The sequence below is a fragment of the Bubalus bubalis genome, chromosome 10 (assembly GCF_019923935.1).
Source record: "Bubalus bubalis isolate 160015118507 breed Murrah chromosome 10, NDDB_SH_1, whole genome shotgun sequence".
In the NCBI taxonomy this organism is placed as follows: domain Eukaryota; kingdom Metazoa; phylum Chordata; class Mammalia; order Artiodactyla; family Bovidae; genus Bubalus; species Bubalus bubalis.
In genome coordinates, this window is record NC_059166.1 from 91,196,820 (window position 1) to 91,222,135 (window position 25,316).

The 25,316-nt window shown below is 41.2% G+C and overlaps 1 protein-coding gene across 3 annotated transcripts; it reads left to right on the forward strand.

Annotated features, from left to right (window-relative positions):
* Positions 1 to 24,877, forward strand: CGAS (cyclic GMP-AMP synthase). 3 transcript variants are annotated; one of them, XM_025294880.3, is made up of 5 exons: positions 11 to 818; positions 6,748 to 6,925; positions 12,218 to 12,460; positions 20,186 to 20,288; positions 22,192 to 24,877. In XM_025294880.3, the coding sequence occupies exons 1-5, from the start codon at positions 195 to 197 to the stop codon at positions 22,541 to 22,543; spliced, it is 1,500 nt and encodes a 499-aa protein (XP_025150665.1). In that variant the 5' UTR covers positions 11 to 194; the 3' UTR covers positions 22,544 to 24,877. The 3 variants fall into 3 exon arrangements, with proteins under 3 accessions (XP_025150666.1, XP_025150665.1, XP_025150664.1); XM_025294879.3 differs by having other exon boundaries at positions 15 to 818; positions 6,706 to 6,925; XM_025294881.3 differs by lacking the exon at positions 12,218 to 12,460 and having other exon boundaries at positions 1 to 818; positions 6,706 to 6,925.
* The last annotated feature ends 439 nt before the right edge of the window (positions 24,878 to 25,316 follow it).

Here is a 25,316-nt window from a genome sequence, read left to right on the forward strand (position 1 = left end):
CGAGGCGGGGGCGTGCCTCCGCGTGACCGCCTCGCCCCGTCCCGCCCCGTCAGGTTTCCCGCGCGTGCGTCCCACCGCGTTCGCTCATTTCCCGCTACATTTTTAAGTTTCATTTCCTACCGCGACTGCCGATTCTTCCTTCGCCGCCAGTTCCCGGAGCTGGTCTCCCTCAGGGGAACAAGAGAACGCCAGCCATGGCCCCACCGCGGCGAAAGGCGACGCGGAAAGCTCCGGAAACCGCCTCCGGGGTCTCGGCGCCGTGTGTGGAGGGCGGCTTGTCCGCGGAGCCCAGCGAGCCCTCGACTGTCCCCGAGACCGCCCGGCCCGGCGCGCGCAGGTGCGGTCCCGCTGGGGTTTCGGGCTCCCGGAGGGAGAAGAGCCGCCTGGACCCTCGGGAGAAGCCGCAGGTGCGCGCGCGGGCGGCCCGCGCCGAGGACCAGGCGGAGGGCCCGGCGGCTCCGACCGCGGACGCAGAGCCTCCCGCGGCTCCCGGGCACCCCCTGCCCAAGGCTTCGGCTCGCAGCCGGGCAACCGCGAGCTCCGCTCGGGCGCGGAGACCCCAGTCCGGGCCCCCGGAAGGCCCCGGCCTCGGCCCGCGGGCCCCCGCTCCGCATCTCGGGCCAAGGGAGGAGGCGCCCGGTGCCTGGAAGCCCCGGGCCGTTCTGGAGAAGTTGAAGCTGAGCCGTCAGGAGATATCCGTAGCGGCGGAGGTGGTGAACAGGCTGGGGGACCACCTGCTGCGGCGGCTGAACAGCCGCGAGTCGGAGTTCAAAGGCGTCGACCTGCTCCGCGCCGGGAGCTACTACGAGCGCGTGAAGGTGAGCCGCCGGACGCCTCCTCCGCAGTTCCCGGGAGAATACCCACCTCCTGCGCGCCCCTCACTTCCTTTCGGAAGTAATGCTTGAGTGGTCTGTGACACCTCATTAAAACGCTGATTTGTTTTGGCTTTCCATTTAGATTGTAAACTGCACCGTCAGAGAATGTTTTACACCATTTTGAACCCTATACGGCTGCTTATTTTTATTGGTCACAACTTGGAACGCTATATGGCTGCTCATTTTATTGGTGTGAACTCAGTGCTATTTGAAGTTCATTGTTAAAGCTGAAACTCCAATACTTTGACCACCTGGAAGAGCTGACTCATTTGAAAAGACCCTGATGCTGGGAAAGATTGAAGGCGGGAGGAGAAGGGGACGACAGAGGATGAGATGGTCGGATGGCATCACCGACTCAGTGGGCATGAGTTTGAGTAAACTCCGGGAGTTGGTGATGGACAGGGAGGCCTGGCGTGCTGCAGTCCATGGGGTCGCAAAGAGTCGGACACGACTGAGTGACTGAACCGAACAGTGCTATTTGAGCTTCCCTGGTTAGCACAGTGGTTAAGAATCCGCCTGCCAATGTGGGAGACCTGAATTCGATCTCTGGATGGCGAAGATCCCCTGGAGTAGTTCTTGTTCGGTCACTAAGTCGTGTTTGTCTGACTCTTTGCCACACCATGGACTGCAGCGCACCAGGCTTCCCTGTCCTTCACCATCTCTGGGAGTCTGTCCAAACTCCTGTCCATTCATTGTGTGATGCCATCGAACCATCTCATCCTCTGTCTCTCCCTTCTCCCCCTGCCCTCAATCTTTCCCATCATCAGTCTTTTCTTATGAGTCAGCTCTTCCAGGTGGCCAGGGTATTGGAGCTTCAGCTTTAGCATCAGTCCTTCTAATGAATTTTCAGGGTTGATGGTTGATGGTTGATGGTTTACTTTAGGATTGACTAGTTTGATTTCTTTACTGTCCAAAGGACTCTGAAGAGTCTTCTCCAGCACCACAGTTTGAAAGCATCAGTTCTTCACAGGTCCAACCTTCTTTAAGGTCAAACTCTCACATCCATACATGACTACTGAAAAAGCATAGCTTTGACTAGATGGACGTTTTTTGGCATAGTGATGTTTCTGCTCTTTAATACACTGTCTAGGTTGGTCATAGCTCTTCTTCCAAGGAGCAAGTATCTTTTAATTTCATGGCTGCAGTTACTGTCCACAGTGATTTTGGAGCCCAGGAAAATAAAATCTGTCACTGTTTCTATATTTTCCCCTCTATTTGCCATGACGTGATGGGACCGGATGCCATCATCTTAGTTTTCTTAATGGTGAGTTTTAAGCCAGCTTTTCACTTCGCTTTCAGCTTCATGAAGAGGGTCTTTAGTTCCTCTTCATTTTCTGCCATTAGGTGGTATAATTTGCCAGATGGTGATATCATCTGCATATCTGAGGTTATTGATATTTCTCCCTGCAATCTTGATTCCAGCTTGAGTTTCATCCAGCCTGTAATCTGCATTATGTACTCTTCATAGAAGTTAATTAAGCAGAGTGACAATATACAGCCTTGACGTACTCCTTTTCCTATTTGGAACCAGTCCGTTGTTCCATGTTCCGTTCTAACTGTTGCTTGTTAACCTGCATACAGATTTCTCAGGAGGCAGGTAAGGTGGTCTGGTATTCCCATCTCTTTAAGAATTTTCCACAATTTGTTGTGATCCACACAGTCAAAGGCTTTAGCATAACCAGTGAAGCAGAAGTAGATGTTGTTCTGGAATTCTCTTGCTTTATCTGTGATCCAGCAGATGTTGGCAATTTGATCTCTGGTTCCTCTGCTTTTTCTAAATCCAGCTTGTACATCTGGAAGTTCTTGGTTCACTTACTGCTGAAGCCTGACTTGAAGGATCTTGAGCATTACTTTGCTAGCATGTGAAATGGATGCACACAGTTTGAACATTCTTTGGCATTGTCCTTCTTTGGAATTGAAATGAAAACTGATCTTTTCCAGTCCTGTGTCCACTGCTGAGTTTTCCAAATTTGCTGCCAGTTTGAGTGAAGCACTTATAACGGCATCATCTTGAAGAATTTTAAATAGCTCAGCTGGAATTCATCATCTCCACTAGCTTGCTTTGTAGTAATTCCTCCTAAGGCCCACTTGACTTCACTCTCCAAGATGTCTGGCTCTGGTTAGTGACCACACCATCGTGGTTATCCAAGTCATTAAGACTTTTTTTTTTTGTACCGTTCTTCTGGAGTAGCAAATGGCAACCCACTCCAGTATTCTTGCCTGGAAAATTCCAAGGACTGAGGAGCCTGGCAGGCTACAGACCACGGGGTCCCAACGGGTTGAACAGGACTCAGCAGGCACACGTGCAGTGATATTTATCACAGGAAGATGTAGTATATGTACCTGGTTTTGGATCTTAAATGCTTGTAGCACTGAAGACCACTCATAATTTCATCTAAAGCTACTTGAAAGCCAAATGAGCAAAACTTACATCAGACTGTCTAGAGCATGATTCTTATTACATAAATATCAAACTGTTCAGTTCTATGCATGGTTCAAAGGAGAATAGAAAGTTATTAGTTAGAACTCAAGGACAATTAAGACATTTAGAGAGCAGTGTCCAGTCAGAATCACTCTCCTTTTTATTTATTTTTTTAAAAACTTTATTTTATATTGGAGTATAGTTGATTAACAGTGTTGTGATAGATTCAGGAGTACAGCAAAATGATTCATTTATACATATATATGTATCTATTCTTTTTCAAATTCTTTTCCCATTTAGGTTGTTATATTGAGCAGAGTTCCTTGTTATCCATTCACAAGTCTCCTTTTTAAAATCAAGCTGATGAAAAGAAATCCAATGAAATTTGTTTTATCTAAAACATATATTGATTTTTAAAAACTGATTATAAAAGGTCTTCATGTTCATTTTAGAGTTGACCCACTGCCTGCCCTCCAGTAGACCATGGCACGGCAGTACTAACCCTCCGTACCTCTGTCCTCAGCCTCTCCTGTATTTGCCACTGTTCTGTGTTGATTTCCCTGGAAAATTCAGAAAAGCACATAAAAGAACAATATTATTGCTTTTTATTTTGTTCACCGTTACTTTGGTGTATTTTTTATTTTATGCATGCACTTGAATTTCAAAATGGGGTTCCAAACTTTGTGAATTGATTCCATTACTTTGAGAAGTAAAAGATACTTCTCATTAACTCTTTCACTTGGATTCATATTGATGCATTTCCATTCATGCATTTTATTGTATGTAGTATCAAATTCTCGGTGAAAATCTGGAAATTTTCTTGTAGAAATTCCCTGTGGGATTGCCAGTTCATATGTTCTTTTTGTCAATCCCCAGCACCTCACCCCCACCCCCATCTAAGCCACCATCTTTCACCTGAACTTTTGCCTTTCTGATCTCCTTATTTGCCTTCTTGTAATATCTTCTCCACAGAGGCCAGAGTAAATTTTCAAAAATATAAAGCTAAAACCTGCATTCTCAATGAACACAGTGGAATAAATCTGAACTCCTTTCCAGGATCTACATGTCCTCGAAGAATCTGGGTCATGGCCTCCTCTTCAGCTTTGTTTCATGTCATCTTCCTCTTGTCCACATGGACCTATTTTTTGCTTATTGAGCTAAAATTTTAAATGTTAAATTTTAAATGTTAAAATTTTGACAATTCCAAGTTTGAGGAAGATGTGAAGCAACTGAAACTCCTTTATGTTGATGATGGGAGGGTAAATTGGTACTTCCTCTTTTGAAAACTAAAATTTTTTTCTAAAGTTAAAGGTTTGCCTATCCCATGGTCCAGCAGTCCTATTCTGGGTGTATATCCAATAGAAATGAGTGCCCATGGCCATCCAAAGATATATGTAAGAATGCTCAGAATAACTATAATAATTAAACTCAGAACTATTTGTAGTTAAAATTGGCAACAATATTCAACAACAGAATACATAAATCTATTTTGGTATATTCCATTAATTGAATGGAATACTGTAAAGAATGAGAACTGCCACTATAGATACAATGATATGGATGAATCTCACAATGATGAAGAAGTCAGATGTAAAGAGTTCCTACTATATGATTTAGTTTATATGATGTTCCCAAACAGGCAAACCTAACATTTGCTGTTAGAAGTCCAGGGTCATGGCTACTCTTGATGGAGGTTTCTGATCAGAAGTGGGAATGCTGCTGGGCATGGCGGTAGAATGTAGAATTTAGAATGTCCACAAGGCTCACTGTCCTTACTGAGATTCAGCCATTTTTCTTGAATAAATCCTCCTTGGATTGTTGCAGGCCATTTGGTTAATTTACAGAGATCTTAAAAAGCTGAATTTGACCATTTCTGCAGGAGTGGATTTTCAGAGGCTTGTACTTCATTCCCATGGATGGCACTTCAAGTGTTTGTTTAACCCTTGTAGTATCTCCTAGTCAGCCTGGGCTACCATAACAAAATGTCATAGACTGAGAGGCTTAAACAACAGACATTTATTTTCTCACAGTTGTGGAGGCTGGAAGTCCATGATTGGGGTGCCAAAATGGCTAGGTTCTGGTGAGGGCTCTCAGCCTGCTTTGCAGACCTTGTCCCTGTAGCCTCACTGTGTTCCTCAGCATGTGTTCAGAGAGACATGACTGATCGCACTTCTTATAAGTCCACCAGTCCTGTCAACTAAGACCCTACCCCTTATGATCTCATTACCTTCATTAATTCCTAAAAGCCCTGTCTCCCAAGTATAGTCACATTGAGGGCTAGGGCTTCAGTGTATGAATTTGGAGAGGATATAGTTCACACAGCACCTGGTACATCTCAATGTGGACTAGCCACATTGATGTGGGGGGCAAAACACATAGGGCCACCAGATAATTGTGTTCGATAAGACAGTCCAGTAGCTGTATTTGAAGCTTACCACTAATGAGTGAAAGACTTGTGCATTTAAAATATTATTTATTTTTAGTCTATTTTGGCTCCATGGGGTCTCCGTTGCAGCACATGGGATCTTATGCGGTGGCACGTGGGCTTCTCTGGAGTTGTGGCGCACAGACTGGCGTGCGCTGGCTCTGTAGGCGAGGGTCTTGGGCCCAGCTGCCCCACGGCGTGTGCACGCTGAATCCCTGACAAGGATTGAACCCATGTGCCCTGCATTGCGAGGCAGAGTCTTAACTCTGGGGAAGTCCCTGCATTTTTAATATAAGAAAGTAATCACCGATTATAATTGCTATCATTATTATTGTGGTGATGAAGAAGATTCTTTGATGCTCTTTATATATATGATGATATTTATTTTTTAGCCATGCTGTGCAGCTTTCGATATCTTAGTTCCCCCCCCCAGGGACTGAACATGTGCCCTTGGCAGCAAAAACTTGGAGTCCTAACCGCAGGACTTCCAGGAAATACCCTGAAGCTTTTAAAATGCTGTGGTTCAAAGACACTATTTAGTTAGTGTGTGACTTGGAGCTAATACTTAATTTGGATGACAGCTATAAGGCAAGGGGCCTTGATCAACTAGCCAGGAGGTAACTACACACATTTTTGAGACCAGTGACAGGAGGGTGGCTCAGTGTGTAGCTTGTGACATAAAAGGTGGCATCTTAAAGGTCTTTCATTTTATCTAGCTTTGAACTCAGGGAAAAAAACTGGTACCGATTTTAAACCTTGAATATTATTTTAAATTGTTTTTAAAAATGAGTATAAATGAGTATAGAACCTGAAAATTGAAACCAATAATATTTTCCCAGCTCTACTAGTCTCAGTGGGTATAAATATTAGGAATCTTGCTTTTCACAGTATGATTTTAAGTGGAAATTTCATGAAAAAGATTGTAGTGGGTTGGAACATATTTACAAGCAAACACAATCAGTGCTATTTTTCCTGTTTCTTAGATTTCTGCTCCTAATGAATTTGATCTTATGTTCAAACTGGAGGTTCCCCGAATTCAGCTGGAAGAATATTGCAACAGTAGTGCTCATTACTTTGTGAAATTCAAAAGAAATCCCAAAGGAAGTCCTCTGGATCAGTTCTTAGAAGGGGGAATCTTATCGGCTTCTAAGATGCTGTTCAAGTTCAGGAAAATCATTAAGGAAGAAATTAAACATATTAAAGGTAAGATCTTTGACTTTTGATTCTTTAAGGTCTAATCATATGCACTAATTTCTTCTCCTGATCTTTTCTGATTTCCCTGCAGCAGACTGTTGACTACATGCATGCCAAGTCATTTCAGTTGTGTCCGACTCTTTGAGACCCTACAGAAACTGTAGCCCACCAGGCTCCTCTGTCCATGGGATTCTCCAGGCAAGAATACTGGAATAGGTTGCCATGCCCTCCACCAGGGGATCTTCCTGACTCAGGGATTGAACCCGTGTCTCTTATGTGTCCTGCATTGGCAGGTGGATTCTTTACCACTAGCACCACCTGGGAAGCCCAGACTACCTTCTAGAAACAAGCTTTTGCTCTTAATTTTAGTCTACTACATTTTTCTGGTATTTATCCTGAATGTTGATTGGCTCTATTTTGTTTGTTTTTGTTTTTTTTAGCCGTACCATGTGGCCCTGTGGGATCTTAGTTCCCTGATCAGGGAACCTGGGCTCCTGGTGGTGAAAGCACAGAGTCCTAGCCACAGGACCACCAGAGAATTTCCAGTTGGCTCTATTTTGATCTTCACTGAATATTTGCTGAGAAGCTGCCTGCACCCTTGGGTATAGGTGGTTGAGTAAAATCAGTGGGACTCCCCTCCTGAATTTGCAAAAACAAATTACAGTGTGTGCTTTGAAGGGAATGAACTGGGAGACGTGGTAGCAGTTGGGATAGAGTGGGTGGTGGAGTAAAGCCCTGTGGCAGAAAAGAGCTTGATAAGCTCAAGGAGCAAAAAGAGGGCCATGTGGACAAGGGAAGGAGTGACATGAAATGAAGTAAAAGTGGCTATGGACCAGATTCTAGGAGGACTTGTGGATCCTGGAAAGGAGTTCAGATTTTATGTCATGTTCCATTGAGAATTCAGGTCTTAATTAGAGGGTAATTGATTCCCTTGTGGCTCAGCTGGTAAAGAATCTGCCCGCAGTGCGGGAGACCTGGGTTCATCCCTGGGTTGGGAAGAGCCCCTGGAGAAGGCAAGGGCTACCCACTCTAGTATTCTGGCCTAGAGAATTCCATGGACTGCAAGGTCCATGGGGTCACAAAGAGTCAAACATGACTGAGTGACTTTCGTTCATTAATGATTGATTGGCTTCACGCTGTTAAAAATTTGCTCTGACTTCTGTGAAGAAGATAGTTTAAGAAGGCAGTTGAGAGTTTGGCTTTGGATAAGTTAAGAGAATCCTATGGTGAAAAAGTATAGTAAAATGAGAGGGTTCAGGAATGCTGGGGATGGCCTGGGGGGAAATTTCAGTATTAAGCAGAGTGATAAGAAGAGGATCTCATTAGGGGCTGGAGAGAAGAGAGGGAGCAAAAGGAGACTATGCGTGTTCTGCAGGAGTGCTCAGTGTTTACAGCACACTAACATCCAGATCATGTTTGCACTTGGTTCGGTTTGTTTTTTGGGGATTGTTGGTAAGTTTGACTCAGAAGTTTCAGTGGAGTCCTCAGCACGTGAGAGAGAAGGGTCGGGATGCTGTAGAAACAGCATAATGGTAATTCTTTAGAAAGTGTTGGCTGCAAAGGAAGTGGAAGGATGGGTAAGTGGGGAGGCAGCATAGATGCAGGGTCAACGGAGAGTGTCCTTTAGGATGAGAGACACTGGATCCCCTTTGTGTGAAGACAGGAATGATCCGGTAGGAGGGGAGGCCACCAATGCAGGAGAGGGAGCGATGGAAGGAGCGAGGTAAGAAGGAAGGGATCCAGAGACATGTGTTGGGGGGGCCTCTGAAAGGTGGATGGACACTCCTAGGTGGTGATAGGACTAAAGGAGACGTCATGGGTAAGAAGGAAGTGGGTTTCTGGATTTAGTGACAAAGAAAATGAGGGTATGCGGTGGGATTTTCTCTTTGGAGATATGTCCTCTCTCCCATTGTGGTCCTTTCCGAAAGTCTTACTGGGAGAGGTCTTTCACTACTGCTTGTACACCCCGCCCCCCAAAGCCAGTATCTCTCCTCTAGAAGCCTTTCCCAAATTTCTAGTCAGTGGCCATCTCCAGTTGGGTGTCCCACATGCACCTAGAACTCAGTGTAGATGAAATGAAGTTCATCTCAGTCCAGTCTTTCTTCCTTCAGCCAACTCTGTGCTGAACACTAGACTCAGCGTCGACCATTTCCCAGGTCAGCATCATGAGATGGCCTCCCCGACTCCTACCTTCTCCCTTACCTCACAGATTCAGTTTTATCTACCAGTTCTATTAATTTGAACCTCTTTATTGCTTTCACTTCCAATACATGGGTCTTTTTTTTTTTTTTAATAAAAATTGTCCATAATCAAGGTGTACAACGTGATGTTTTGATACACATAATGAACTGACTAGCACGGTCAAGCTAATTAGCATCTTGTCCCAGAGTTGCCTTTTTTGTGTGTGAAGTGAGAGTATCTGAAACCTACTCTCTTGGCACATTGCCCGTAAACAGTACAGTTGTATTAACAGTACTAAGAGTACTGTAAGATCTGTCTGTTAGATCTCTAGACTTACTCGCCCTATATAACTGCAACTCTGTACTCTTTGATGAAAGTCTTCCCGTTTTCCCCACCTGCCCACCACTGGTAACCACTGTTCTACAGTCTGCTGCTATGTATTCGACTTTTTTAGATTTTTTGTATAAATGAGGTCATGCATTTTGCTTAGCACAATGACTTCCACTGCTGACCTGTACCTCCGCAGGAGACACTCAAACACAGTTCTGTCTCAGTCTCTGTGGGGTCTTTGGGTCCTGGTGTGCACAAGGTTTGTTTGAGCCCTCTGAGCATCTCTGGCAGGTATGGGGTTTGATTCTAAATGTAATTTTGCCCCTCCTCCCGTCTTGCTGGACGTGGGGTAGCTCCTCAAAGATGCTCCAGCGCTTCTCAGCCTCTGCATTGGGAGCGAGGCATCTTAGCCACTGGACCGCCAGGGCTGTCCCCGAGTGTCTTCTGAGTGGTGCGCATGTTTCCTGAGATGGAGGGGTCATGCTCAAACCTGGAAAACAGGGCTGAGTGACAGCTGAGTTACCTGCTCCCACAAGCAGGGTTTCAATGCGGGCGTTACACACACTGACACATGGGAAGCACTCAGATGGCCTGCCCAGGACGCTGAGACTGGATAGGAAGTGGGGGGGGCGGTGCTCCTGTCTCTCGCCCTGCTCTGCCCCTTCCTTGGGAGGGGACTCCAGCATTCTGGTGGAGCTTTGTTCCCCAGGCTCTAGCTCCCTCTCCCTCTGTGTCACTGGCTGGGCAAGGGTCCATCCTCCCCAAAGGTTTGCTTGTATCTGGTTTACTCTGCTCCCTCTTCCTTTCTTTCCTTTCATACTTTCATCTTAATCCCTTTAAGACCTTGAGGCCTCAAGCCTAGACCGTGTCAGCCTCTCTTAAATGTTCAAGCTGGATTTAGTAAAGGCAGAGGAACCAGAGATCAAATTGCCAACATCTGCTGAATAATCAAAAAAGCAAGAGAGTTCCAGAAAAATATCTACTTCTGCTTTATTGACTATGCCAAAGCCTTTGACTGTGTGGATCACAGCAAATTGTGGAGAATTCAAGAGATGGGAATACCAGACCAGCTGACCTGCCTCCTGGGAAATCTGTATGCAGGTCAAATCTGTATCCAGTTAGAAATGGACATGGAACAACAGACTGGTTCCAAATCGGCAAAGGAGTAAGTAAAGGCTGTATATTGTCACTGTGCTTATTTAACTTACATGCAGAGTACATCATGTGAAATGCTGGACTGGATGAAACACAAGCTGGAATCAAGATTGCTGGGAGAATTACCAATAACCTCAGATATGCAGATACCACACTTAAGGCAGAAAGCAAAGAATAAAGAGCCTCTTGATGAAAGTGAAAGAGGAGAGTGAAAAAGTTGGCTTAAAACTCAACATTCAGATTATGGCATCTGGTCCCATCACTTCATGGCAAAGAGATGGGTAAACAGTGGAAACAGTGACAGACTTTATTTTTTTGGGCTCTGAAATCACTGCAGGTGGTGACTGCAGCCATGAAATTAAAAGCCACTTGCTCCTTGGAAGAAAAGCTATGACCAACCTAAACAGCATATTAAAAAGTAGAGACATTATTTGCCAACAGCAATCCATCTAGTCAAAGCTATGGTTTTTCCAGTAGTCATGTATGGATGTGAGAGTTGGACTATAAAGAAAGCTGAGCACTGAAGAACTGATGCTTTTAAACTGTGGTTTTGGAGAAGACTTTTGAGAGCCCCTGGGACAGCAAGGAGATCCAACCAGTCTATCCTAAAGGAAATCAGTCCTGATTGGAAGGACTGATACTGAAGTTGAAACTCTAATACTTTGGCCACCTGATGCAAAGAACTGAGTCATTTGAAAAGACCCTGATGCTGGGAAAGATTGAAGGTAGGAGAAGGGGATGACAGAGGATGAGATGGTTGGATGGCATGACTGACTCCATGGACGTGAGTTTGAGTAAGCTCTGGGAGTTGGTGATGGACAGGAAAGCCTGGCGTGCTGCAGTCCATGGGGTCGCAAAGAATTGGACACGACTGAGTGACTGAACTGAATGACTTCCACATTCATCCACATTGTTACAAATGGCAGGATTTTCTTCCTTGTTAAGGCTGAATCATATTCCATTGTCTGTATATGCCACAGTCTCTCTACTTATTCATCTGTCAGTGGATTGTCTCCATATCTTGGCTATTGTGAATCATGCTACAGTGAATGACAGTTGCTCCCTGTGTCTTAATGCTCACTGCCTCTCTGTACGACAGGCCTCTGCCCTCTGGGTTGGTCTGTTACTGTGATCTTTTTTTTTTTTTTTTTTTAATTTGGCTGCCCCACATGGCTTGTAGGATCTTAGTTCCCAGACCAGGGTTTGAACCCCCACCCTTGACAGCATCAGCTCGGAGTCCCAGCCACTGGACTGCTAGGGACTTCCTGGTGAGGTCTTCTGAATCACTTCTCTCCTTCGTGCTGCTCATCCGACCTCACATGCAGGCCTTCCTCCAACTGCCAAACACAAATTGAAATGAAAATTTAATCACAGCACTCCCAGATCCCACAATCCTTGGGGGCTCCTTGTTTTATATATGAAACAGAATCTTCATGATACCCCCACTGCATGAGGGGTATCAATCAATACTGGTTAAATGAGTAAAACACTGCCTTGTGGGGTCATTTGCTTCTTTAGAACTAATTTTTGTCTTACAGTTAGTATTTACAGGTCTCCAATTATAGTTATTTTTCCTGTGTTGTCAGAGAAAAATGGATTGATAAGCCCTTTCTTCCTTATTATATCTTTAAACAGATACTGATGTCATTATGGAGAGGAAGAAAAGAGGGAGCCCTGCTGTAACACTTCTGATTAGAAAACCTAGAGAAATATCTGTGGATGTAATCCTGGCTTTGGAATCAAAAAGCAGCTGGCCTGCTAGCACCCAGAAAGGCCTGCCCATCAGTAACTGGCTTGGAACAAAAGTTAAGGACAATCTAAAACGACAGCCATTTTACCTGGTAGCCAAGCATGCAAAGGAAGGAAGTCTTTTCCAAGGTATCTTGATGATGAAGCTTTACGTAGAGATATCCATAGATAAGAGAGTCGTTAATGTTACATTCTAGGGCAGTGAAAGATCAACTGGTGCTGTTGGCATTTCAAGCACCATTGGGCTAAGACGGGAGTTTGGTGAGAGATGGAATTGCAAAGGGCATAATTTTAATAGTAATATCGAATACTCAGCTTTAAAATGTTTACTAGCCCGCGTTTGAATGTTGTTTTTGTTTGTTTCTTGCTAGTAAAGAAAAGCAGGACTGGCCTTGCAATCTGACTGCCCTGGATTTGAATCCTGAGGCTTTTTCCCTCATTAGGTGTGTGATCTGGAGCTAGTTATCAAGCCCCTCTAAACCTGTTTTGGTCATCTGCATATGTGGGTTAATCAAAACTACTTGAAAGATTCTGTGAAGATAAAAACGAGGCGGTGCTTGTAGAATCCCTAGTTAAGTTGATGGCAGCTGTGTATTCCTGATGTTATCACCAGAGCCTCAGCTGTCACCCCAGCCTCCTTCCTCTCTCCTTTGCTTCCACTGCTCCCCATGCCGCTGGTAGAACTTCCTTGCAGCCTCAGCTGCGATTCTGCCCACTGGCTGGGTCTCCTCACCCATGTACCCTGGCCTCCTGGGTCAGGACAGGTTTTCAGGTGGTGGTCTTGGGTAACATTCAAGTTGTGAAGACTGGGCTGAGATAGTCTACAGGTGAAGCTGAATAATGGTGATATCTTCTGAGGGAGAAAAAAAATTCACCGATTCTTTTCTTTTTCTCTCATAAATTATAAAGGACTTTTAGCACCTACTACTGCTGGACTCCAAGGAAATTGGAGGACAGATAACAAAAGAAGCCAAGTTATCTGATAACAAATGAGATCAGATAACAAATGAACATATCCAAGAAATTGTCCATCATGCTTAGTTTGATGGCTTGTTTTGTGGACACACCTCATAACTTTATATTGCATATATGTAGGAGTCATTTTCTGTAAGAAAAGTTGTTTATAAGAAGGAATTACATGTATCATTATGATTTTATGAAAGGAATATAACTTTCTGGAGAAGGGTGTACACTTTCTAGCAGGGCTATCCCAAGAAACCCTCATTGCATGTGATACAGAAATCTCAACAGGACCCATACTGCTCTCTTTGTGGCCCTTGGCCAACTACCTTGGGGGTGACTGGCAGACCCATCAGCCTAGAGATGAGGAAGCATGCTTCAGTGGCCATGTGGCTATACAAAGGCCAGTGTGGTTGGATAGTTCCTCATATCCATGCCTAAGATAAAAGTGGAGGTGGTCAGGCACTCAGCTGACCTCTGCTTTGGTACCCTTGGCTGGTCTCCATCTCTCCTCATTTCAGATTATTCATATTTAGGCAAAACCCTGTGGCTATGTCTGTGTGTATGTGTGTATCTGAGTGGCTAAGAGGGGCAATGAAAATAACTTGTATTATCAATAGATAGGCATGTATTACACCTATTTTAGCTTTTTTCTTTTCAAATATCTTATTAAAAATGTCCTGGTCACAAGGTATATTTTAAAATATATACTTTGATTTTTTTATCAAAAATTTCAATCTGTTTTTTGAATCAAAAATAATATGATTTTGATATTATCAAAAAATGAAAAAAAATTGTTATCAAAATAATAATACAGGTGTTGTTACCAAGAATATAATTATTTTTTAAAAGTATAAACTTTAATTGCAGTTCCTTTTGTTAAGATAAAAAGACAGTCAAAATATTAAGTTTATTTTTGACCTTAAGACTTGAAACATAATAGTTTTTATTACACTAAAATGTACAAACATTAAAATACAAATTCCTTCAAACTGGTAATCATCCATAGTTGACTTTATCTAACAAAAGAGATTGAACATCAACTAAATACAAGTATTATTATGTATAAAATAAAACTAGAAGATATTTCTTTGCATTAAAGATCATTTTCAGAATGATACTTAATGAGCATGGCAAGGACTATACATTTCATCACATTTATCAATACCTCATGTCAAAATGTATGCAAAGAATGCTAAAATAGAAAAAAAAAATCAGTAAAACTGCAGTGTTCTCAAATATCTAAATTGTCTGCCTGCATTTTAAATTCATTTAAATGCAAAAAAGTTATTCATCAATTTCAGTTCTGATATTCCAGTCAATGAACATGAAAAGCTTTATTTAAAAAGAATAATCCATACACTGTTGATGGAAGTGTTAAATGGTACAATCACTTTGAGAAACAGTCTGGCAGTTTCTTATACAGTAAAACATATGTCTTCCCTAATCCAACATGAAGTCCATAACACATTTATACAAGAATATACATAACAGCCAAAATCTGTAAATAGCCCAGAAGTCCATCAAAAGATAATGGATATAATATTTATAAACTAGAATACTACTCAGCAACAGAAATCAATGAACTACTGATAAAAGCGGGTCTTAAAAACATTAAGACAGGTGAAAGAAAACAAACAAAAGGTCCTTACTATATAAACTCAATTATATTACTTTTGAGAACAGGCGAGATTTATCTACAGTTTTTTATTTTTAATTAGAACATTGGTTGCCTGAGGTGACTGCGGATTGATTAGGCAGGGACACAAGAGAACTTTCTAGAGTGATGATAACTTTTTAACTCCAGATACGGCTTAAATTACACAGGTATAGTCATTTGTCAAAACTCATCAAATGCAATATTTAAGATTTGTGTGTTTCACTGTTTGCAAATCTTACTGTAAGTATCAAACACACACAGATAAATACTGACCTCCAAAAATCATGCTGAAATGTTTATGGGTAAAGTATTCTAACTAATTCCACAACTTGTTTTAAAATAACATTTTTCTCGGGCATCCCTGGTAGTACAGTGGTTAAGAATCCACCTGCCAGTGCAGGGGACATGGGTTTGATCCCTGGTACGGGAAGATCCCACATGCCACGGGGCAGCTAAGCCCAGGCACCACAAACTACTGAGCCTAAGCTCTAAGACCTGGAGCAGCAACTACCGAGCTCATGCTCTGCAGCTACTGAAGCCCAGTGGGTTAAGCTAACCAACTCAGCATGCTTAAAATTCATTTTCATTATTGTTTCTAATTTTAGACGTTGGATTTTAGTTTTGTTTTTTAAATTTATAAAGCATTCATATGGTCCCAAAGTCAAAGCTACAGAGAAAAGTATTCTTAGGGAAACACAGCTTCCCTGTATGTTTCTTCTACCCTCTTCTCTCCTTTCCCGATTGGAAATCCATTAATCATTTTGGGTTTACCTTTCGTTTTTAAAAAGTACAAGCATTTTTTGTCTGTAATATATATGCGTATATATATATATTTATATGCAACCCCCTTTTTAAGATAATGAGTACAATTTTTATATTTTTACTTAATATCTTGGCTATCATGCCATAGCTCTATATAGAGATAGCACTCATTCCTTTTTTTGTTTTTTTAAAATACTTCTGTGTATTTATTTTCTTTTGGCTGTGTTGGGTCTTCATTGCTCCTTAGCCTTTTCTCTAGTTGTGGAGAGCTGAGGGCTCCTCTCTAGTTGTGGTGCGCAGACTTCTTGTTGCGGCCGCTTCTCTTGTGGTGCACGGGCCTCAGTGGCCGTGGCCTCCAGGCTCTAGGGCACAGGCTGTATAGTTATGGTGCACGGGCTTGGTTTCTCCATGGCCTGTGAGATCTTCCCAGATCAGGGACCTAACCTGTGTCTCCTGCCGATCCTTCATTGCCAGGCGGATTCTTTATCACTGAGCTACCATGGAAGACCAGCACTCATTTCTTCTTTTAACAAAATTTTTATGCTCTTTTTAAAGGTTACTTTCTATTTAGAATTATTACAAAGTATTAGCTATATATTTCCTGTGTTGTATGATGATACATCCTTGTAGTCTTATGCCCAGTAGTTTGTCTTTCCCACTTCCTCACCCCTGTATTGCCCCCTCCACTGGTAACCACTCATTTGTTGTCTTTTATCTGTGAATCTTATTGTTACTTTCACTAGTTTATTTTTTTAAATTCCATGTATAAAATCATGTCATATAGTGTTTTTGTCTTTCTCTGTCTGACTTATTTCATTTAGCATAATGCCCTTCAAGTCTGTCCATGTTGCTGCAGATGGCAAAATTTCATTCTGTTTTTTAATGACTGAGCAGTATTCCACTGTATATATATCACAACTGCTTTATCCATTCATCTGTTGATGGACACTTGGGTTACTTTCATATCTTGACAATTGTGAACAATGCGGCTGTGAACATTGAGGTGTGTGTACCTTTTCAAAAACCCCACTAAGGGTTTTTTTGAGCACACATTCCTTTTTACAGTCTATTTTTGCAGTTTGTCAAGGAATAGTAAATCCGTATCTAATTTTGCTAGTATTGCCAAAGTCACCTCCATACAGAATTACCAATTTGCATTCCCAACAGCTATGTGTAGGAGAGTGCCCAATTCACCCTCAACTTCATCAACAGAACTCATTAAACTTTGGAATGTTTGCCAATAACTCAAAAAAGGGAGAAATGATACCTCAATGTCATTATTTAAAATAAACTTTTAATTTTAGAATAGTTTAAGATTTGCCAAAAAAGTACAAAGATAGTATAGAGAGTTCCTATATACCACATAACCAATTTTCCATTTTAGCATCTTACATTAATATGACACATTTGTCACAATTAATGAACCAATATTAATGTAGTCCTGTTACTCAGATTTCCTTAGTTTCTACCTGAAGTTCTCTTTCTGTTCCCGGAGCCCATGTAGGATGCTACGTTCCATATAGCTGTCATATCTCCTTAGTTCCCTCTTGACTGTGACGGTTTCTCAGTCTTGCTTTGTTTTTGGTGACCTTGACAGTTTTGAAGAGTACCAGTCAGATATTTTGTGGAACAGCCCTCATTTGGCATGTGTCTCATGTTTTTCTTGTGATTAGATTGCATTTCTGGGTTTGGGGGAGGAGGACTGCAGAAATGAAGTGCCGTTCTCATAACATTGTATCAACGGTACATCATGGGCCTGACTTAACACTGCTGGTGTGGACCTTAATCTCCTGGCTCAGGGAGTGTTGGCCAGGTTTCTTCCCTGTTAAGATCTTCTCTTTCCCCCTTTTCATACTGTGCGTTTTGGAAGGAAGTCACTGTGCACAGCTCACACTTAAGCTCACCTCTTTAAGAGCAGAGTATTTACACAAATTATTCAGAATTCTTCTGCATGGGAGATTTATCTCTTCTCTCTAATCTGTTTACTTAAACCATATCAGTATGGACTCATGGGTATTTGTCTCATATTTTGGGCTATAATTCAATACTGCTTTCATTTTGTTGCCTAAATTGTTCTAGCTTTGGTTTTCAGGAGCTCTTGCAGTTGGCTCCTGTATCCTTTGGACATATGTCCCATAATTGTGGGTTTTTTGGTTTTTATTTTCAGCACTCACTCACTTTCTGGCACTACAAGATGCTCCAGGCTCATCTTGTGTAATTCCTGCTTCAGTCCTAGAATCAGCCATTTCTCCAAGGAACTCTCTGGATCCTTTTATTGTAGAATGTATACTAGAACTGTAGAAGTGTGATCTGGGTGCTATGTGTGTTCTGCTGCTAGGGTGTCATCCCTTTCAGCTAGGGGAGCAAGGAAATATGTGTATGTATACTATCCCCAGGATATGCACAGCTCACCACCTGTATTTGTATCAAGTGGTACATGAGTTCATGCTGATGCCTCTAACTGTAATCCATTACCACGTGGGTCATCCTGCCTTCTCTCCTTGCTATCTGTAACCTTTCATTCCAACAGTGAGAAACCTGGCTCCTACCATCTGCCACCCACCTAGCCCATCGTTCCTTGTTCAATTCCCACCCACACATATGAGTGCTTCAGAATTGCAAACCCATTCCCCCGTGTGCACGGGGCACATGTACCGTTCCTTTCACCTTCAGTCTTACAGACCCCATTTCCAAGCAACTTCAGTCAGCACCTTTTGCCCCCAGCCCCTTCAGGGAGGTTGTGTCATATGTTTGTGATACAGTTAGAGCCCCTTTTCACAGTGTGCATTCCTTCCTGAGATCCCTTGACCATCTAAATGACTTTTTAACAGTTTGTGTATGTTAAGGTTCACTCTTCATGCCATGAAGTCCTATTGGTTTTGACAAATGCATTGCATCATTATCTATAATTACATAATACTTTCACTTCCCTGAAAAGTCCCTCTACTTAACCTTCCCCATCCCAAATCTCTGGCAACCATTGATCTGTTTACCATCTCTGCAGAGTTTGCCTTTTCCAGAATGGCATGAATGGATTGTTGTAAATGGATTTATATAGCAGCAGTGAGCACACCTCTCTCTGTGCCACCTTTTCCATATATTTATTATCTGTATATTATGTATGTATTATATGCTTTTTTCTGTCCCCCCAAAATCTTTGTCTGTCCATGGGCTATATACCATTATGTCATACATAATGTCACTTTATAAGTCTCAATAGTTGCTTTCCCACTCTGTCCTTCTTCAAGAGCATTTTAGATATTCTTGACCCTCTGTTATTTTTATAAAAATGTTGGTATTGTCAAGTTCCACAAACATTTTTTTCTGGAGTTTTGATTGTGAGAGCATTGAATCTACAGATGAGTTTGGGGAGATGTGATGTGTTTATAATAATGAGTCTTTAATTCATGTGCAGGTGCACATCTGTGTTTATTTGGATTGCCTCTAATACTTTTCAGTGAAGTTTTAGAATGTTCTCCACAGAAATTCTGTATATCTTTTATCAGATTTACTCATAGGCAGTTGTAACATTATGAAAAATTGTAAAACAGATAAGTAGACTGAAGAATATATGGAACTCACACATACCTGTCATTATGTTTCTTTTGTATTTTCTATATACACGATTATATCATCGATCAGAAATGATGGCTTTGTTTTTCTCTTTCCAGTGCTATCACCCTATTTTTCCTTCTCTTACTGTGCCTGGTACGATAGCTATTGCATGTCAAGCGGAATGAGGATAGCAGCCTACCTTCCTGTTTTCAAAGAAAAAACTTCAACTTTTTATGTTAGATTATCATATTGCTATCATCAGATCAAGGTTCCATCTGCATTTAAATTACTGAAAGGTGTTTAAACGATGAATGAATATTAAATTTTATTGGCTGCATTTTCTGCATCTGTTGAGTTGGTCATATGTTTCTCCCCTGTTCTGTTAATGCTACAGGTTGTGTTGATTGACTTTTAAAATGAAAAACCAATGCCTGGTATTAAAACTCAACAGTGATAGGATGGGTCAGAGCTATCCATGGTAAAACTTGGGGAGACAGGGGAAATCATTCTATTACGTAAAATTCCAAAAAATAGAAAAAAAGGAAACGTTCCCTGATTCATTTTGCATAAATACTAAAACTTTGCAAGGATAGTATAAAAGAATAAACAATGTAGAGACAAAACATCAGCAAACAGAATTTAGCAACACATAAAAAGCAATAGATCTTACCATAGCTCACTGTGTTAAGCTCTGACTTTTTCCCCTAATTGTTCTCTATCTTGGCCCATTGTTTGCTTGGTCAAATCACTTGCTTTAATATGTAATCACATTATTTATCTGTTCACTTCTTTTGGTCTGTCTCCTCCTAGAAATTTTTCAGAATTATATTTTAATGAAGGAAATCACTTAAATATTTGTTGTTTGTAAATGGATGCTTTTGGTAAAGTGCTTTTCTGTCTTTCTTTTGGATATTAAGAAGAAACATGGCGGCTGTCCTTCTCTCACATTGAAAAGGCCATTTTGACAAATCACGGACATACTAAAACATGCTGTGAAACTGAAGGAGTAAAATGTTGCAGGTAACCTCCTTATTTTGTAAATGACAGACATACCAATAGAATGCTTAGTTCTTTGCTGACTCCATAGTTGAAACCTGAAGATTACCACTGCTGGGTTGAGTTCTGGGGGCAGCACATGGCTGGATTGACCAGGGGTATTGGAGTGTAAACATGAAACCAAGGACGCCAGGTCCAAGGGACTAAGAAAAGAATGTTGTTAGAAGCAATGCTGGGACCTCCCTGGTGGTCCATGGTTAAGGCTTCAGCTTCCAATGCAGAGGGTGTGGGATCAATCCCTGGTCGGGAAGCTAAGATTCCCATGTGCCTTGAGGCACAAAAACTAAAACATAAAACAGAAGCAGCATTGTAACAAAATTCGATAAAGACTTTAAAAATGGTCCACATTAAAAAAATAATCTTAAAAATAAAAGGGACTGCTGGGGAGCATAGACCTGAGCCTGGATGCTATGGACGTCTAAGAGGAGGAAAGAATGGAGGGTGTGAATACTAGCCATGACAGTTGGGTTTGCCTTAGCATTCTGGTTGGTTCAAGGCAATGAATAATAATGTTGCATAATGGGAAGACACCAAAGGACCACTCTTATTGGGTGCTGGTGCTTGCTTTGAGATGGTTTAGCTATGAGGAAGGCCAGGAAATGACAAGCCAAGTTTGAAACAACACTAAGATGTGGGTAATTATTTTTCTTGATTAGCATACATACCATAAAGAACTGAGTTTTGAAAAGAATCATTCATTTCAGTTTCTCAAGTTGGGCTTTCCTGATAGCTCAGTTGGTAAAGAATCTGCTTGCAATGCAGGAGAGCCCAGTTTGATTCCTGGGTCCTGAAGATCTACTGGAGAAGGGACAGGCTACCCACTCCGGTATTCTTGGGCTTCCCTTGTGGCTCAGCTGGTAAAGAATCCGCATGCAATGTAGGAGACCTGGGTTCGATCCCTGGGTTGGGAAGATCCCCTGGGGCAGGGAAAGGCTACCCACTCCAGTATTCTGGCCTAGAGAATTCCATGGACTGAATATAGTCCATGGAGTTGCAAAGAGTCGGACACGACTGAGCGACTGTCACTTTCACTTTCAAAGCTGAATAGAATAAGGGTCACAAAAGTTAAAAGGTTAAACCAAGGATACCCAAAGTGTGAGCACAGAGGGTTCTTTAAGGCTTCACATGCAGGCTTTGAAGCAAGCATTAAGAAAAGTATATTGTTGATAAGGCTTAATAATTTTATAAACATTAAATTTTGTCAGCTACCAAAATAACTGAATGATTAATGAAAATCAAAATAAGACAATGATTTTATAAAAATTAAAACAAGATTTTTCCAAATACTAAACTGGATGAATAATGTAAAATATCTGTTAGTTTTCATGTAGTTGAATTAATCCTAATAGAATAAAAACAAGCTATGAATGGGGAAGAGGGAAGGAGAAAATATGTTTTTGAAACTTTTAAAGTATGTATTTGAAAAAAATAATTAGGTTTTAGAATGACTCTAATTATATTATTTATACATATCTTTGGGCTTTCCTAGTAGCTCAGCAGTAAAGAGTCCACCTGCAATGCAGGAGATGTGGGTTCAATCCCTGGGTTGGAAAGATCCCCTGGGGAGGATATGGCAACCCACTCCAGTATTCTTGCCTGGAGAATCCCATGGACAGAGGAGCCTGGTGGGGTTCAGTAAATAGGGTCAGAAAGAGTCCTACAGGACTGAAGTGACTGAAGTGACTGAGCATGCATGCACACATACATACCTTTATTGTTTTTGTGTGTCTTTATAAAAAATGTATTATATATCTGTATTGATTATTACATCTTTGTATGTTTTTCCTGTAAGATGCCTAAAGTTCTTTGTGGAATGAAAAAGGTTGTAAAGAAATAAAAATAAATGCTTCTCTTTTCTATTCAACAGGAAAGAGTGTTTAAAGCTGATGAAATACCTTTTAGAACAACTGAAAAAAAAGTTTGGAAACCAAAGGGGACTGGATAAGTTCTGTTCTTATCATGTGAAGACTGCCTTCCTTCATGTTTGTACCCAGAACCCGCATGACAGTCAGTGGCTCTACATAGACCTGGAGCTCTGCTTTGATAACTGTGTGACATACTTTCTTCAGTGTCTCAAGACAGAACACCTTGAGCACTATTTCATTCCTAATGTCAATCTCTTCTCTCGAGACGAAATTGGCAAGCCAAGTAAAGAATTTCTGTCAAAGCAAATTGAATATGAGAAAAACAATGGATTTCCAGTTTTTGATGAGTCTTGAAATTTTATTTTTAAGAAGAGCCCAAGAATTAGAGTGACTTTATAATAATTGAAATGTATCACAACAGTGATTGACTAAAATGAATATAATTATTCAGCCATCAGTTTGTCTTCATAAAGTCTAATCAATATAAAAGGATGGATTATCCTAGAAAAGAGATTATTTAATAGAAGCAAAGGAGTATTTAAGGGTCTCCCTGGTGGTCCAATGGTTAAGAATCTACCTGCCAATGCAGAGGACATGAGTTTGATCTTTGCTCTGAGAAAATCGCACATGTCCCGGGGCAACTCACCATGTGTCACAACTACGGAGCCTGAGCTCTGGAGCCTGCAAGTTGCAACTGCTGAGCCCATGTGCTGCAGTACCCCCTAGAGCCTATGGAGCCTGTGCTTTATAACAAGAGAAGTCACTACAGTGAAAGGTCCTCAAACTACTAGAGAAGAGCTCTCATTCTCTGCAACTAGAGAAAGCCCTCATGCAGCAACAAAGACCCAGCCATAAATAAATAAGTAAATCTTTTAAAAACAAAGAAGTATTTAAAATATAAAAGCTTTATCAGAGTGGGGTGAAAAGAAGGACGAAATACAGATCACCTCAATTAAATTCATCAAGCACTTACTGAACGACACTCCTCACCTAGCACAAATGTGTGGAAGGTGGCAAGGGACAATGTTAGAAATGATCATTGCCTCTGTGAACGGGGTAGATTTTATTGAACATACGAATATATTTGGAAGCAGTGTCCTGTCCTATGTGATAGGATAGGTAAAGAAATGAAAAAATCAGTTCTGCATGTCTTGGGAAATTGATTATCTTTTATAGAAAAATATAGGATACTTTACTACATGGCTAAATATAAAACATAACTTATTTTCTTTTACTTTCAGTAATACTTTATATGTATTTCTGAAAAAGCAATAATACACATATGGTACAAAACTCAAAGAGTATGAAAATGTTACCCTCTCTCCTCTGTACTCAGCATTCAACTTGAGGGAGCTGCTGCTTGTTAACTTTTTTCTATTTATGTATTTTGCACATTTTCTTATTGGCTGTTTTATTGTTTTCTCATCGTTATTTAATTTTGTTATCATTTTGTGTCTTTTTGTGAGTGAGGTTTTAAAATTTACTTCTTGAACTTATCAGTCTTTATGCTTATATGCAATTTTATGTATCTTGTTTAACAACCTAATGTGTTTGAACATACTAATCATTGGACGTTTGGAGAAGAGTTTCAGTGATAAATAGAAAATAGTATGATAAATAAATAGAAAATCGGGCAAACAAAAAAATCCAAGCTTCTTTTAACTCCAGGAAAAATTGTGTCCAAGAAAAGAAAATTAATCATAGTCTAGTTTGAGAATATTTCTCAGCTGTATTTATGAAGTCAAAGTAATATTATAACTACTGGCTATTAATTTTATCAGAATTATGATTAGTTATATGGAGAAGATAGGGTAAAACAGTCCAAGTGCTTATGTGTAACAATGATGGTGGAGTTGGGCTATATTGGTTTTCTACTGTTGCATTAAACTTACCATGAAATTAGTGGCTTAAACAATACACATTTATTATCTCACCATTTCTCTGGGACAGGATTCTGGGATGGGTCTGCACAACATCTCACAAGAATTCAATCAAGGTGTAAGTGGGGGTTGCAGTCTTTTATCTGAGGCTTCCCCAGAGAATTCAGATTCTTATAGTTGTAAGACTGAAGACTTCAATTTCTTGCTGACTGTTGGCCAGAGATGGTCCTCAGCTGCTAGAAACTGCCTTCAGTTCCCTGCCATGTGAACCAGCCAGCATTGGCAGCCCCCAGCATGTCAGCAGTTCACTGCTGGCAAGGGAGGGAAAAACTCCAGCAAGAGGGTGCAACAGTCTTATTTCACCTATCAGCGAACATATAATCGTATGTATCTCATAACCTTTACCACATAATTGGTTGAAAGCAAGTCACTATTTCCACCCATATTCAAAGGGAGGGGAATCACTGAAGAGTGTTAGGTCAGTTTAAACAACCGTATAGTTAGGGGGAAGACAGTTCCCCTGAGACCAATCCTGACACCAACTGCAGCTTGAGGAGGTTCTCCAAATCATTCTTAGGTTTGATAAGTCACTGGAAGATAGAACTCAACTGAAACCAGTATATTCATGGTTACAGTTTATTACAGGGTAAAGATACAGGTTTAAATTAGCCAAGGGAAAGAAAATGTCCACAAGGGTACCAAACACTGAGGTTCTGTTCTTTTTTTCCTGGGAAGTCATGGATATGTTTTTATCTCTTGTCATTAGTGAATAACAATAAACACAAATACTGCCAACCAGGGAAGCTCACCTGAGTTGAGAGTTTTTATTGGACCTCAGTGATTGTCTTGATTTAATGCTATGTTTTCAGTTTTGTTATCAGTTATCCTAGCTTTTGGGCTTCCCAGGTGGCTTAGTTGTAAAGAATCCACCTCCCAATGCAGGAGACACAGGTCTGATCCCTGGGTGGGGAAGATCCCCTGGGGGAGGAAATGCCAACTCTCTCCAGTATTCTTGCCTGAAAAATCCCATGGATTAGGCGCTTGGTGGGCCCTAGTCCGTGAGGTCTCAGAGTTGGACACAACTGACTAATACTTTGACATATGTATATGCATATGCTAGACGCAACTGAGCGACTTTGACGTTCACATACATGTATAATTTTACTTACATGTACATACATTATGTGTTGGCAAAATATTTCAAAGTAATTTATACATATTACTATACTTCATCCCTAAGTAGATCA

Excerpts from the sequence above, each read along its gene's own strand:
- CGAS (XM_025294879.3), top strand. The coding sequence starts at position 195 with ATGGCCCCACCGCGGCGAAAGGCGACGCGGAAAGCTCCGGAAACCGCC. Across the intron at positions 819-6,705 it reads GCTACTACGAGCGCGTGAAG|ATTTCTGCTCCTAATGAATT; the intron begins GTGAGCCGCCGG and ends CCTGTTTCTTAG. Across the intron at positions 20,289-22,191 it reads GAAGGAGTAAAATGTTGCAG|GAAAGAGTGTTTAAAGCTGA; the intron begins GTAACCTCCTTA and ends TCTATTCAACAG.